The 16,741-nt window shown below is 39.8% G+C and overlaps 1 protein-coding gene across 3 annotated transcripts; it reads right to left on the bottom strand.

Annotated features, from left to right (window-relative positions):
• Nucleotides 1–6,369: 6,369 nt before the first annotated feature.
• On the bottom strand, nt 6,370–16,631 carry LOC116503125 (cytochrome b561 domain-containing protein 2). 3 transcript variants are annotated; one of them, XM_032209318.1, is made up of 4 exons: nt 16,536–16,631; nt 14,391–14,695; nt 12,255–12,292; nt 6,370–10,522 (listed from the first exon to the last, which is right to left on the bottom strand). In XM_032209318.1, exons 2-4 carry the CDS (start codon nt 14,515–14,517, stop codon nt 10,019–10,021), a joined length of 669 nt encoding a protein of 222 aa, XP_032065209.1. In that variant the 5' UTR covers nt 14,518–14,695; nt 16,536–16,631; the 3' UTR covers nt 6,370–10,018. The 3 variants fall into 3 exon arrangements, with proteins under 3 accessions (XP_032065209.1, XP_032065211.1, XP_032065210.1); XM_032209320.1 differs by having other exon boundaries at nt 14,391–14,593; nt 16,536–16,578; XM_032209319.1 differs by having other exon boundaries at nt 16,465–16,548.
• Nucleotides 16,632–16,741: the final 110 nt, after the last annotated feature.

Raw genomic sequence — 16,741 nt, 5'->3', positions numbered from 1 at the left:
CTTCGTTTAAAAGTGTGGCGCCAACGGCTAACATTCCTCTTTTGAAAAGAATCTTTCTCTCAAAGAGTCTTTTCCAAAGGGTTTGTTTGTTGCCGAGACGCCTCGTTTCGCGCTTCACGCCTTCCCTTCGCCTTCCAGGAGCTTGCTGCTTTCCCCACAGGTAAGCAACCAAGCCCTGGCGGCAAGACTCGGGACACTAGCGGCGGGACTTCGGGTGGGCGGTGGCGACGGCAGCGGTGGTAGCGGCGGTAGGAAGCTGGGGGGGATAGGGGCAGTAGCGGCCTAGGTTTCGCCAGGGAAGGCCTCCAGGCCTTCCCTCGTGAAAGCCGCGGCGTCGCGTAGGCCACGTGGCTGCCTCCGGGTGGTGGGGGCGGCGGCGGCCTCGCTTGCGAAAGCCGCGGCCTCGAGTAGGCCACGTGGCCGCTTTCGGGTGGGGGGGCGCCGGTAGCCACCTAGCTTTCGCGAGGGAAGTCCTCCAGGCCTTCCCTCGTGAAAGCCGCGGCGTCGCGTACTACGCGTGGCCGTCTTCTGGTCGTTGGGGGGGGGCGGCCTCACTTTCGAAAGCCGCGGCCTCGCGTAGGCCGCGTGGCCGCCTCCGTGTGGTGCGGGCGGCGCCGGCGCCGCCGCGGCCTCGCTTGTGAAAGGGAAGTCCTCCAGGCCTTCCCTTGCAAAAGCCGCGGCCTCGCGTACTACGCGTGGCCGCCTCCGTGTGGTGCGGGCGGCGCTGCCGCCGCCGCGGCCTCGCTTGCAAAAGGGAAGTCCTCCAGGCCTTCCCCTGCAAAAGCCGCGGCCTCGCGTACTAGGCGTGGCCGCCTCCGTGTGGTGCGGGCGGCGCCGGCGCCGCCGCGGCCTCGCTTGCGAAAGGGAAGTCCTCCAGGCCTTCCCCTGCAAAAGCCGCGGCCTCGCGTACTAGGCGTGGCCGCCTCCGTGTGGTGCGGGCGGCGCCGGCGCTGCCGCGGCCTCGCTTGCGAAAGGGAAGTCCTCCAGGCCTTCCCCTGCAAAAGCCGCGGCCTCGCGTACTACGCGTGGCCGTGGCTGCGACCGTCTAGTTTTCGCTAGGGAAGCAAGCCCCCCACCCCCCTTCTACCCTCGCCTGGCTTGCTAAGCATGCCAGGCAACCTAAGTGACTTTACCTAGCCTTGTCCCTCCAGTCAGGTTTCTTACCTGTTCCTGCTGCCTGCCATCGCGACGAGGATCCATCCATCGCATCGGAGTGCTGCTGATTCTGCCTGCTGCTGGTAAGTGGCCCGGTTTTATTTAATTATTATTTTAATGTATTTTAAAATATTTTATTTAATGCATAGAATTTTTTATAATAGTTTTACATATAAGTATTGAATGTAGAATACGTTAAAATGGTTTACTTTAATTTATTTTGGATATAATATTTTTTTAAATCGTCTTAGACGATTTAAAAAAAGATTCTATCCAAAATAAATTAAAATAAACCTTTTTAAAGTATTCTTCACTCAATACTTTGAAATGTATTGTGCATTGAATTTTTTATAATAGTTTTATTGTAACTTATTGTGTGTGGAATATTAGTAATGGTTTCATTTATGTTATTGTGTGTTGGCATAGTTTGAAATGAAATATGAATTATTGCTTGTGCTTTGAAATAAACCTAATGCATGAAACTAATTATGATTGAATAGTTTTACTGAAACCTTGGGATCTAACATCAAAATTTTGATCGCGTGGCCATGAGAATGCTGCAACGGTCGCTAAGTGTGAAAATGGTCGCTAAGTGTGAAACATGGTCATCAGTCACTGTTTTCAATGCCATTGTAACTTTGGTCACTATACCACCTTTCTGGCCACAGTTCTTAAGTGAATAACTGCAGCTGACAAGTTACTAACATAAGTAAGTGAATCTGGTTTCCCCATTTGACTTTGTCAAAAGGTCACAAAAGGCAATTACAGGACCCCAGGACACTGAAACCAGCATAAATACGAATCTGTTGCCAAGCATCAAAATTTTGATCGCGTGGCCATGAGAATGCTGCAACGGTCGCTAAGTGTGAAAATGGTCGCTAAGTGTGAAACATGGTCGCTAAGTGTATGTATCCTAGAAAATCAGATTTAGTGTGTTTCACCCTCATTGTTTAGGTAATTCTGAGGTGGTTGATGGTTCTGTGAATGCCTGTCCTTTAAAATTGCCCGCAATGCCTTGATGGTTTTTATTCCAGTGGCTTTGTCTTTCCTGTCCTTAGGCTTAGGGAAAAAAAACCTGGTTTCATTCGCAGTCTTGGGGGGGGGGGGGGGGTTGTTCTTATTTTTTTGTGTTTTCCATCATAGTTTGTGTGTGTGTGTGTGTGTAATGTCCCGCAGTTATCTACGCATTAATAATGATCTAGTAATATTTCCTTATACATTTTAGGGACCTTTCTTTACATAATTGGTCTTTTCTTTCATACTTTTGGCTTTCTAATTCCTGTTTCCGTTAGTTGGCAATAGCTAAAACCAATCCCACGTGAAAAAGTATTCAAAGCCTTCTTGATTTTAATTGTCAATTTATTTATTCCTGCACATTGTAATATTTATTCATTTACATATCTCTGTTTTTCCACTGTTGTGCAAACACATCCCACGTAATCTACCTTTACGATTGCTCTTCTAACCACTAACTTCTGAATAGCTACTTGGACCGACCTAAGTACTAATTCATAATTTCATATCCGGTCACATGGGCGACAAGCCACTCCCATCCGGTCACATGGGCGGCAAGCCACTCCCATCCGGTCACATGGGCGGCAAGCCACTCCCATCCGGTCACATGGGTGGCAAGCCACTCCCACAAAGGAGGCCACGCCCACAGAGGTGGTTCGAACAATTTTTGAAACCCACCCCTGGTACACACTCATGAATTAGAAGTACCCTCACTGTTTTGTGAAGTATTTTGTTAGTAGCAACCATTGAGGAGAAAATTCAGTAAAATGAATAGATACCTATTTTATCACTTATTTGTTACGCTGCTATAAAAAGATATGATTTTTTTATCTAGAACAGTGTTTTTCAACCTTTTTTGTGCAAAGGCACTTTTTTCATGAAAAAAATCACGAGGCACACCACCATTAGAAAATGTTAAAAAAAATTAACTCTGTGCCTATATTGACTATATATAAAGTGTTTTTCCCACGGCACACCTTACACTATGTCACGGCACACTAGTGTGCCACGGCACGGTGGTTGAAAAACACTGATCTAGAATGTATCTTTAAACTGCCTTTATTCATTTTCAGGTCATTTCTTTATCTGCATAATTGCATTTCAATGAAGCATTCAAGATCCTATTTGAATAATAGAAGCCTTATTGTTAGCATTAACAACTTCTTTGATAGTTTAAGGAGGTTTTGAAATGTAGATTTGTTAAAGCTAGGCACCAATTCTTAGCCTTGAATTGCAGCCACAGCTGTTTATCAGTCATACCTCTTTGACAAGCTTGCACATATTTCTCAGTATGGAAAAAAGGGGAAGAAAAAACATCAATTAATATTTCACCACCTTCCCATCATTACTTGTCAGTCTAGTTCATGCTGACATCACTTCTGCAGGGCCGGGCTTCTTCATATGTATAGTTAGCTGCATTCCTTCTGTTTTATTTTCAGTAATTGTTAACATTTTTAATTAGCCAGATTAGACTTTTTAGATTTCACCAATTATTCATCATTGGAAATTATGACTGTGCAGTTTATAACTTCAGGAATTTCCAGCTATGGTATCTTGAGCTTTTCCTAGTATATCTAACCATAGAACGTTAACACCTCTCTGGTTTTATTAATGTCAACTTAACTGAATTTTGGAGTACATTAAGCTCATGGTTAGCTTTTCATAGATTGAATTCCAGTGTATCATTGCCTCCCAGGTTCCTGTACTGTACAAAGTTTATTAGTGAATTTTGCTATGTTGGCTGAGATCAGATTAATTCCCCCATTCCAAATCTGCATTCTGAAAGACAATGTTTTCTGCAATGCATTTGGGGAATTAGTTTCCATGACTGTGGGGTTTGTGTTCCTTAAACATCTGCATTTTGTTAGTCTCATCATACTTCCTATCATTACCTCTGCACTTTCCCATTTTACTTCATCAACATCTAGTGTGCTGAGTTACTTAAATGAATGGTAATGAAATCAGAACAGAAGACAATATTCCAGAGATGTCAGCAGGAACAGGAGCAGTGCATATAAAAACATCTCACAAGGCCTGATGATTTTAAAATATTCAGCCATGAGGTAAGACTTTGCTATTGAACAAGTCAATATAAAACCTGTTCAATATTTTTATATATTGTAGTCAAATAGACAAATGTGGCCTGTTGGCTGCCAGCAGAACTAGCAGCAAAGTCGTATGTATGTATGTATGTATGTATGCATGCATGCATGCATGCATGTATGTATTTATTTATTTATTTATTTATTTATTTATTTATTTATTTATTTAGGGTTAAATACAGCACAGGTTCTAATCCCAGTAAAGGTATGGCTAGCTGATGAGAGCTAAATAGCTTGAAATAGATCTATACTAGTCTCCCTTTATTTATTTTATATATATAAAATATATATATATATGTTTTTGTGTGTGTGTGTGTGTTGAATAAACACAAAACAAGACACAACAAACACCATAAAAACATCTTCCATTACAAATTGTAAAAAAGTGTGTCAATTGGTTACAAAGAACTTTCGTGCATCCCTTCCACCATCATATCAAGTTATATATTTTATTTTACATCAGATATATTTACAAATATATTACTATCATTATACCTCATTCTTCATATGACTATAGTTGTTTTAACGTCCCTTTATAACAAATATTCCAAAGTTTAAAACAAAACCACATAATGGCATTTCATTATCTATTTTCAATATCATCCAACAACATATCTTTATAACACATTCAAAATAAAAATTGTTTGATTACAAAATTTTTGCACCTCTTTTCTTAATCACTCTTTACAATTTATATCCAATTTCCCTTTTATCATGTTGATACAAATATTACATTATTAATATCAGTCATTTATTTAACAATAGTTTGACTAAATTTATCTTACTTTTTCCCTTTTTTCACCATTTAAGATTTATACCAAATTTCCTCTTATCAAACCAATACATATGTATACATTGTTATCATTATCAATTATTTATCTAACTTTTTATCACCTCATTTTTAACAATGCTCTTAATTTTAGCTAACTTTAACTAGTGTTTTGTTATTAGTTTTCATATCTCAACCAGTGTCTTTCCAGTAATAGTGTAGTCCTATTTCTTTTGCCATTTGTGGAATTAGTCTTCTGGTTATTTCCTTAATCAAATTTGTGTGGACTTCTCTTTGCAACTTGTTGCTTGTTACATATCTTGTAAAATCTTGAGACCCTCCATCAGCTTCTTTAATCAGCTTATCTTTGGTTATCAGTAGTGCTTTTGTGAAAGTTTCTCTCCTTAACTCAATCAATTCTTCTCTTTTTTCTTCTTCTATATCTTGAGATCTGGAGTAGAGTGCCTTTCCATCTATCTTCCCTTTCCATGTTCCACTCTTTCCATCTCCAACCACACCCAGTTCACTGTCAATATCCACAATTATCTTGAAAGCCAGGGCCTTCTGTTCTCCCCCAGTTAGAGAGGCAGTTGTATTCGGGAGCTGAGTGAGGAGAATGAACAGGTGGGTCCATCCCAGATGCATGTATGCGAGGAGAGGATAGCAATGGAAAGCAATAAGCCGGCTCTCAGGGAAAAGAAGACCTAGATGCTAGACAGCCCCTCTGGTTGGAAAATAAATAGTAGAAGTTTGGGAGTGGCAGGTTGTCACAGACAACCATTCATTTCCAACGTACATCAATCATGTCGGATTCCTTTGCCAGAACCAGGTTTGTTGGGACTAATTGTTCTATATTTGAAGTGCCAATGGAATCTCTCTGCTGAGAAATAATAGGGAGTGAATTTGCCTCAGCCAATGTGAACAAAACTGTTCCTGCCCTGACTTAAATAAAAAGAGGTTTGTGTTACTTGTGAGTAAGCAGTTTCTCATTTCTTGTGAAGGCTGGGTCAGAACATAATATGTGAATTCATGCACAGGCTCTAATGAACAGATTCTAATTCTAGTCATAGCTAATCTGGCTGCTGTATTAAATTATTGCTCAATGACTTGAAAATAACTCAAGTTTTTCTTAAAATATTGTGGCCATAATGAGTAATGTTCCCCTGAAACACAGGCAGAAATCTTAATGAAAGGGAATAAGGTTAATAGAAATATCTGAGGTTGTTACACTTTCACAAAATATGAAACTATCATTCCAATAATTTCTGCCTGCCTGAACAATTCAAAATTAACTGAAGGAAGCAAAAACAAGCAGTATGTCACAGTTGCTGCATTTTTAAAAAAATCTTTATTTCAGCGCTGATAATTACAAGCTTCTTTTCCCCACTCCCAAGTTTCAGTGGTAGGTTCATTTGCTACACAGTTTGGTGGCATATATTTTGTTTTTGATGTTTTCAGATAACAAATATTACCTCTGTTCCCTCTTACCAAGGTAGCAGTCATTACTTGACTGGTTTAATGAGTAAACACTGGGCAAAAAAGTAGCATTAGAACCAGTTATAAACTGTTCATTTTGGTATCTATGAGACGATTAATCTTCCCTATGCCTTCTTCAGTGCAAATACAAACTTTTTAAGCCTAGTGTATGTTTTTTTAATTATAATACTGTATGGCAAAATATATGTTGGAACACAAGTAGCAACTACAGATACCTAAACTATAAACCACTGGAAATGCAGGCATTTAGGTGCTGCTTGAAAAGAGCATATCTCATACTCATTACACAATGCCATGTGGTAAATATCTTAACAAGATCATTAATCTTTATTCTTGCCTTTGCAAAAGAAAACTGAATTAAATTTAAAAATAGGACGGGAGGAGAATGCAATCAAAGCCTACATTGTAACTAAAGTTACCTGTGGCCATCTGTCTTTGAAAACTACAGAACTTAAGTTAGTCTGTTTCATTGACTGCAACATGAGTGTCTTTAAATACATCAGTACTAACAGTTCCTCTGTGACACAATATTATTTCCCCATTAAAGAAGCTTTTCTGTGATTATTTTTCTCCCACTTTGGAAAGCAGGTGTTATCCTTTCTGAATAGTAGAATACAAAGATATATTTATTTAAGGAGATCCTGGAAGTAACATAAGCAGTTACCGAAATTGTTTTAACAAACATTGACTAAATGTTTGTTAACAAACAAAACGTATTATGGGAGGTCAATTGTTGCGGATAGCCAAGATAAAAAAACAAAAGCATTTAGATTTCTTCCCCATTTCGGAAAAGCAAACAGAAAAAGCATAATCTTTTTCTAAGTTCTTTAAGAACCTCAGCATGCTTGAGAAGTGCCTTAATGTAAGAATTAAAGATGAATGAAAATGCTGATTATGCACATGTATTTAATCACATTGAACTTTTCTGAAGCTCTGTTTGCATGATATATCTTTTTTTAAAGAACTGTGCATATGAAACAATTCCAAGTCTTGAGAAATGAGAGGATTTCTTTGTCAATGCCTTTCTGCCTGTAATTGCAGGATCAAACTATTTAGTACTATTATTCCTTACTACTCAGATATTGAAAAGTTTGAGTCAAAACCAAGAATAATTTGCCTGATTTAATGAGCAGAAGCTAAGCCTTTTTTCCTTTACAAGTCTAAAAAATGAGGTTTCATTCACTTGTGACAGATCCTCAACTAGTTTCCTCATGAGTTTTGGGACTATAGTTCCCATCAAGCTATCATCAATTTGCCGTAAGTTCCCACTTTAGAGAACAGGATACTATATGATATAATATGAGAAAGAATTTCAGGAGTTAGGAGAGTTACTCGTTCTTGCCTTTTGTTGTTTTAAAAAGAAATTAAAAAGAAACCTGAAGCAGCACACTTGGTTAGCCATTATGCTAATGCTATGGGATGGGTTCATCCATCCTGCTAAACTTTGGTTTCTTTTAAATTTTAACCATGGCTTGTAGAATAAACTATGGTGGTCTGGTTCATAAAAATGCCATAATGGTTTAATTAACATAAATTTAAGCCAAAACAAAAACCAAAATATAGTACTTTAGCTTTAACTTAGCCAGCATGCTTTGAAATTTCATGGCTGCCAAAGCTGTCATCTAATCACCTCTAAATTCAATGCATACTGCCAAGAGACAGATTCAACTCATTTTACACAAGTTCATATCCGAAGCTGTACTATAAAGTGTTGAGAGAGATTGAAACAGTTCTATTTCCCAATCTTTTTCACATCTCTTTGGATTCATAGCCCCTTGAATATTTTTCATGTTTCTCTTTCATATGTGGGATACAAGCTTTATTAAGTCTATTAAGTGTATTTTTAAGAATCAGCATTCAGCCTTTATAATAGTACATAACAAGGAAAAACAAGGTAAGTTGAAAGAAGGTTAGAGAAGAAATACGAGAGATTACAAGACAGGAGCTGCCAAGCAAGAGAAGAGAAATTAGATACTCCCTATTAACTATTGGTAGGGAAAGACAGATAATCAAATGTGCATTGTGAAAGTCATTCAAAACTCTGGGTGGCTTCAACATTTTTTTTATAATAATAGGGATAAAATAGTATTCTTTACCCTGCATTTTCTCATCTTTCTAAAAATAGTTTGTGCTTATTTCCTTGCCATTAGACTGGTGTTTCCAACCCTAGCCATTTTAAGATGTGGGGATTTGAGTCCCAGAATGTTCTAGCCAGCATTCTCAGCTGATGTATTCTGGGAGCTGAAGTCCACACAACTTAAAATATTAAAGTTGGAAGTTAAATCTTCCTGGTTACATCTTTTGTCTATAAAATTCTAGTGGCACTACAATTTATAATTATAGATGTACATGGCCACTTCAAGAATAATCTAGGTTCTCATGGGTTACTTGCTCCTGGATAAGGATACCATATGCTTTCACGGGACACATCTTTTGAAAACTTATTAAAGGGTTATCAAAGTAAGCACCTCACTGTTATGCTCTGCTAACCTTCCTATTATGCCATTAAACCAGGGCTAATAACATGAAATGGTTGACTATAATTAAAATTCTGGCAGGGATCCAGGAATGTATGTTCCTGTTTTCTGCTTTAAATTAAAGTGCCTTTTTATAGCTCTGCATCTTTTAATTGCAGAGCAGAAAGTCAGAATATTGGTTGGGAATAGAGTTACAATAATCCCAATGTATCTAGGGAATAGGGGGACGTTGATTTTAAGTGATACCTTTTATGCTGAAGAGCTGTCTCTATCTTACAGGTTAACATGCATTTGAACTCCTTCAGGAGATGACAGTATTTGGGAGCAGGACTGATAGGCTTGAGTAAGAAAAACAACAGGTAAAGGAATATTCATTTTCTGAAGTTTTTTTCTTCACATTTTCCATCTGCACAAAACAATTCTATTTTTTTTAAAAATGTAAAATATATTATTAGCCCTTGATCAGCACATACGATTTAGCTAATATAGCTGGATATGCTGTACCCTCACATAGCATGTGACTTTAAAAAAAAGAGGAAGAATTGACCATCAATGCAAACAAAAACTGAGTACATTGAATAAAAGCCATCCTTTCAAAGAGGAAGTTTAAAAATGCCCATGCCTTAGAACTGAGCACTAATCTCGAAGAGAAGTTACAGCAAGTTAGATTTACAATCATAGATGCACCTGGCCAATCAAGAATAATTTAAACCACTGATTTCATTCAGGGGTGAAGGAGTACCAGTAGAGAAAAGTTGGGTTCTTATACAATACTAATAATTATTATAGTTCTAGCAATGGGATTGCAAGAAACTTTGTTCAACAGCATAGGGATCTCTGCTATGGAAAAATTGAAGCAATTTTAAAAAAATCCATACAAAGTTAGAGGCAGGTAGAAAGAGATTCTTGAGTTCCAGTACTCCTGTATATAGCTATGGATTCCTTCCAGATAATGCAGAAATGCCTCTGGGATCCCACACAGATGTCTTGTTTTAAGACTGTTTTCAAGGCTGGATTCTTTTACGGTAGAGATAAGCATTGCTCACTTGGTTCATGATAACCAAACTGGTGAGAATAGGGCACAGCACAATTAGATACCAGGAGATTCCAGTCACAGTTGTGGAAAACCACAGGGAACACATGCCCAGCATCAAGCTGGCACAACCAAGAAGATACCCAATCAGCCCTGATGTGGCATGGTACAGTTTCAGTTTAGTAAGGGTCCAGTTCTTCATCAGTTTGGGATAGAGCAGGGCGAGCCCACCCATGCACTGCAGGCTAGCATATACCACTGTCAGCAAGCCAGTCTGGCCGTGCCAGGTGACAAAGTGCTCTTTCCCATTGAGGTACTTGTTATAGCTGATAATGGCCAATCCCAGCAATGCACAGATGAGAGCAAGCAGCTGTAAAGCCCAATGGAAGCGGACCTTGGCCTTGCGGGAGAAGGACCGGAGGAGGGAGCTCTCTGGAGAGAAAGTCAGCAGGGCCTCTGTCATCAGGAAGGAAAACTGGGAGAAGGAAAGAAGGAAAAAAAAACATAAAGGTATATAAAGGTTAGCTGAATTTTATTTTATTTTATTTTATTATTTATTTTATTTATTTATTTATTAGACTTATATACCGCTTCATAGGGCTTTCAGCCCTCTCTAAGCGGTTTACAGATTTTTAGCAAATTGAGTCAGCAAATTGCCCCCACAGTCTGGGTCCTCATTTCACCCACCTTGGAAGGATCGAAGGCTGAGTCAACCTTGAGCCGGTGAGATTTGAACCGCTGAACTGCAGATAACAGTCAGCAGAAGTGGCCTGCAGTACTGCACCCTAACCACTGTGCCACCTCGGCTTTTAGCAATACTTCATGCAAAAATTTGGGAAACCGTCAGATATTTAGTAAGACAGTAATTTGTCAATGGGGGAGGCTCTATTCAAGAAGACACAGTACGTAACTTTTAAATGAAATTCTGCAAAAGTGAAAATACAGATATACAGAGACAATATATAGAGGGATTCATTCTTGAAACAGGGCAACAGAAGTGTTATGCTATTATTCCCAACTTCCATAGTAAAGAATACACACTTGTCCCCTATTATGTGCAACCAAGTATTCTGCCTTTTTGCATGAAGAGACAGCAAATTGAACAACTTGTTATAAAAGAGAAGGTTGTACAACTTATAGTCAGTCACCTAGCAGCTGTTCAGAGTTACATCAGACCCCTCAAAGACTACCTAGTCCTGAAGTTACAGCTGCTGCAGTGACCCTGCAGTCATTCATCCTTATGAACAACCCAGTGATACTGTACTGCCCTCCTGCCTGTTTTCCTATTTCCACACATACACTGGGTCTCCAGAGGCCTTGGATCTGCTTCCCATCCTCCTCCTTACTTAACTTTCTAAAAACTCCAGAGCTTGAGTTAGGGAAGCACAGTTTTGTTGTTGAGGCACATTTTCCAAGAGGCCATATTAAATTGCCATTCATAAAATGGCAGACACTTCCAGGTTTGTGCCACATGGGGCTGTTCATAAAATGGTAGCCGCTTTTGGGGTCTTGCCACACAGCCCAGCAATGAAGCAGTTTGTTCTGTTTCCTAACATGGTCTGTGCAGTGCTATGGAAAATGCCAGCGCTTTCTACAGCACTGCGCGGTTTATGTTAGGGAACCATAATGGATTGTTCTGTTACTGCCATTGCAGTGCAGCTACAAGGAACAGTGTTGCTAGGCAACATAGCCCAGCAGCAAACAATCCATATTGTAGCTGCACTAAAATGGCAGCTGCATCTATGATGCAGCCACACATCCCAGGAACGCTGAGGGGTGATGTGGCATGCTCTCCTTCCCCAATGTGAGGTAAAGAGCTCTGGAGAGCTTCAAAAGCTATGTCAGTGATGGGGAATGGGCAAAAAGTCAAAGCCCTGTGGGGAATCAGTGCAGGGAGGTAGAATCAGGCCCCAGGGCTGTGGGGACCCCAAGAGGTGGGAAGCAGAGCATGGAGTGTTTTAGGAGGCCTTAGGAAGCCCAGGGCAGGTGGGCATGAGCCAGGACTTCCCCCCCATTGACACACTGTGTTCCGCTTAACGATCCACATAGTCATTTTAACAACTGCAGAGGGTGGAGGTCATTAAGTGAGGCGCTCTCTCAATTGTAATGGGCAGGGTATATTGTGGTCATTGGTCAAGGATTACCTGCATAGTTAGTTATTTTAGGGGAAAAAATCTAGAAAACATAATCTCGTTTGTTTGGCTTACCGCAAGAGACATTAAGAAAGGATGCCAGGAGAACAAACCTGGAAAGGAATGAGAGCAAAATCAATCTTTGCTGGTTAATCATGGCTGAAAAGATAAAGTATGCTCCTTACATTCAATTCATTCGTTGGAGTCTTAAGACACCCTGGTGTGAGATAATCCGACCCAAGGTTTCTATCATAGCTGTGCCTATGCTGATAATGCATTTGGGAGTCCCTGGAGCCATCAAAGGTAGAGCCACCAAAATCTGGAAGCTAATTAGGGACAATTTTCATCCTGTTTTCAGATTGGGTACTTTTAAGGGTAGAAATAGAAGCACAAGGATTTCATTCACATTCCTAAATTCTCCCAAATTAAGCAAAACAGGGTCAACAAGTAATTATTGCCCTTGTATCCTTGTATCACTAATAAGATTTCTGCAGCTAAGAGGTTAAAGTGTAGCCCAGGACAGAAGAACTGACATGTCCACAGATACTGAAGTACAGTATTAATATGTTGACTGAGAAACTACAAGTAGAACAATACTAAATAGGCCAGTATTGGAAGCCCATTATTTGTGAAATAAGTAATTTTGAGGTTCTTTTCAAATATGAATCTAATAATCTCTTGAGGTTGAGGAAGAAATAAAACATGTCCATGGAGAATTTTTTTAAAAAGAAAAGAGTAAAGTAAATTTTTAAGTGCTAATTCATGAAACTTTATACTACATATTATTTATAATAAGGTAACACAGCATACATTCTCAGAATTAAATGTTAATCAGTTTGGTCTAGTGGTTAAGATACAAGGCTAGAAACCAGTAGTTCATGAGTTCCATAGTCCTGCCTTATCCATGAGAGCCAGCTGGATGACCTTAAGCCAATCAGTCTTACAGCCCAATTCACTTCAGAGTGGTGGTTGCAGGGAAAATAGGAGAAGGATAGTGTTGGATATGTTCACTGAATTGAGAAACATAAAAATGATAAAGGCAGGATACAAATAAAATAAACATTATTATATTGATTTATCATTTTGTTTCCTGTGATCCTGCAAAATGGTGTATATTCTCAAAATTCTTTATTCAACATGGAAAATGGAGCTTAATTCATATTAAGCCTTTGCATTGAAGGCTCTTATTTCACTGTCGTCTTCCTTTCACTAAAAGAAATGGATTACCTTTTATTTTTGCAGAAGATACAGAACTATAACTAGACTGGAGAAGACATTGCAATGAATGGGATGAAGTCTGTAGTCAGTAAAACAAAAGCAAAGGCTATACACACTGACCAAATTCAGCAAGGCAGTGGAATATGGATGCAATCCAGTCATAATCACAGATTATTATACATTAAGCATCCTTATGGCTAGAAATTGGAAGACCATGACTACTAGTCCCACGTTAGGTATAAAGCCAGCTGGGTGACCTTGGACCAGTCACTCACACTCTCTATTTTCCCTAGGACGACAATTGCAGGCCACTTCTATATACTTTTACCTTCCAAGCAAACTGCAAACTTGTCCTTATAAGATAAGTGGGGCTGAAGGCATGATTGGCCAAAATTTATCAAGAGAACTTCATAACTGAGTGGGATTTGAATCTAACTAGCTCAAGTACATCTTACCTCCCCACTTCACTAATTCTTTTAATTATATACGTATAGCAGTACAGTTGAAGTTGGAAAATCCAGAGTAGAGTGTTGGTCAAAATGGGTGACTAGAATTGCCAAGATCCAAGTCTAACTCAACCAGGAAGGTTACTGACTGACTTTCAGCCTGCCTTCCTCTTCCCCACCCCCCCTATGTCCAGCCTTGCCCTCTAACTAAAGTCATCATCCAGCAGGACGATCTGTACTGTACAATATATCATAAGGATTCCTGTGCATACTACCCTCCCGGCCTTCCGTAAAGTTACTAAGTCCTGGCTGTTCCGGCAGGCTGGAGGCTGTTAAAGCACCCAGCCCCGTCTTAATTGTGACTTGTGGATTTTAAAATTGTTGTATTGTCTTATTTATTCCCTCCCCTGTTTATTGTGAGCCGCCCGGAGTCCTACGGGAGTGGGCGGCATACAAAACCAATAAACCAAACCAAACCAACCAAACCATGTTTCAAGTACTATTGGGGAAATAACACCACATGGTTCTCCCTTTGTTCTTTACTTACTTGATCCAGGTCTGGTGAGTACCACCATAACAATGGTGAATCCAAGAGAAACCAGGTGTGCGGTTGCACCAAAGACAGTCCTGAGAGAGTGGTAAATCCGAGATTCGGTTTCAACTGTCAGAGCCATGTCTTCTGGAATCTGAATAAGACGTTGGCCTTCCACTGTCCACTAATTATTGATCTTCTGTGTTTACATGCAAGACCTATCAAGTGTTCCAGAATATCAAAGTGAGGGAAAATTCAAGCACTACTGTCTTTAAACAAAAAAAATCTGCTTCAGGTTTCTCATGCTTCTGTCAATTATCCTGTGTGAGTAAATGTAAAGAGATAATATTAAGAAAAGAAGGAGCAAAGTAAAAGCATCTGGAAACCCAATAATCATCTTTAGTCCTCAAGTATAATCAAACAAAATCCTAGGCTATCAAAGCAGTTTTCATTTTTAACAAGAATGCCATCAAAACCTGGGATTCTGCCAGAAAGGAAACTAAATTTTAGATATTTTTAGGTTCTTAATGTAATGTAATATCTGTGGAAATACATCTCAATCATAAACTATGAGTATGTTTGAATATGTATCATTAAAGAATACAGCAGGGTTCATGTTCACATCTGCCATGCTGCCCATCTTCAGTCCTCTGCAGCATAGTAGATGGCAAAAACTTGAAACTCTGAAAAATAACATTTCTAGATAAACCTCCTGAAAAATTGTTCAATCAAAAGCACTAAAAGAAAACAGCAATGGATTATTTTTAATTTTATGCACTATACAGCTTGCAAACAATCTGTTCACCCCATTTTTATTGTTCAGGATTATATAAATATAAAATGAAAATATTTTTTTCCTCTGTTCATATTTACTCTTGCTAACTGATGGTAATTTGTCCAAGGCCATCCTGAGATGACTTCTGACATTTCAAAATCCATCCATTAAATTATTTGCACCTGAAGGAATAGGCAAGCAACTTAAATATATAATCATACATGCATGTGTTTCTTACACATTTTCATAGAGAAAACTCATTGCTAATGAGAATTACAGTTCTATATACCCTGTAACAGCTATTTTGGAATCATAAATTTATAATATGCAAATTCAATTTGCCACAAATTTGCTTTACCTATATGGGGATGCCGTAATAAATGAAAACAACCTGAGAATTAAACTGCAAGCTTTGTAAGAAGCTGAATCTATAGAGATACAACCTTAATTTAATAAAGGCATGGGATTAAAAAGAAATGAGACTGGAACCAAGAAATGAGACTGGAACCAAGAAATTGACCGTACCAATAGGCTTTCCTATCATACCTTGTTCAGGTATGCCTAAATAAATAAAATGTATAACGTGCTAGCTTATTGGCTAGGTTCCTACAAGATGCTGAACCATAAACAACACAACCCTTATTAGCCCTAACCTGTTCTCTGTAATACAGTATTAAGGCAAAGAGACAGACGTCATAGCCTTCCTTTCTTTTATTTCAGTGGCAAGGCAAGTCTCCCTCTTGAGCATTTTGAAAAAGAAGAGGGGGACAGCCTGCATTTCGATTCAGCACCGAATAATTTAAAGGGCACAATCGAAAGTGGAGGTGGCTGCTGGAAGGAAGGAAACATGAGAAGCTGCGCTATCTAAAGAGACGCGCAGCTCTCAGGACTCCATCCAAAACGATGGTGCACAGTTTCGAGAATCATTTCGGGGAGAGGCAGAGAATGTGCCGATCTTCCGCCTCACCTGATCTGACAGCACCAGGACACAGATTCTCCTCGGATAAATCAGCCGTTCCCTACCTCGGCTTTGCCCACCCTACATCTTGCATTGCAACTGGCATAGGCGATAAGGTCTGTTAGTACAAGAGGTGTGGAGAGATGCCTCCACCAACTAAGGACCACCACACCTAGGGTTTCTTTTTGCCAGAATGATAAGCGTTGAGTTCCCTGGCTGCTGTTCCACAAAAAGCATCCCAAGCCAGTAACCATACGGCACTAAAGCTAAGATCGGAATGGTAGTTACGGACGGAACTACGGAAGCAGAGCCCATCCCCTTCGGCAGATCTGCCCTAATCTGCCCACAAGGCTCACCAGGCTTTGAGAAAAGCATCCCTCTCCCAGCGCCAATCCAACCGTCTTGGCGGAGATTCCAAAGAACTCACCTCCGTCGAGAACAGCAGCATCGCAAAGGAGCATCAACTCCGGTGGAAGCCGAGGAAGTATCTGATGCCTTTTGATTGGGCAAGTCCACCCAGCTTGTCATACGTTCCTCCTACCCTGGCGGCCGGTCTCTTCGTCTGAGAGGCTGAGCCGCGCTGCCTATCACCGGGCAAACCCTCTCCAAGACAGCTAACTGCGCGACATGTGA

The sequence above is a fragment of the Thamnophis elegans genome, chromosome 2 (assembly GCF_009769535.1).
Source record: "Thamnophis elegans isolate rThaEle1 chromosome 2, rThaEle1.pri, whole genome shotgun sequence".
In the NCBI taxonomy this organism is placed as follows: Eukaryota; Metazoa; Chordata; class Lepidosauria; order Squamata; family Colubridae; genus Thamnophis; species Thamnophis elegans.
The sequence above is the reverse complement of the archived record's forward strand: the minus strand, read 5'-3'. Positions and strand labels throughout refer to the sequence as shown.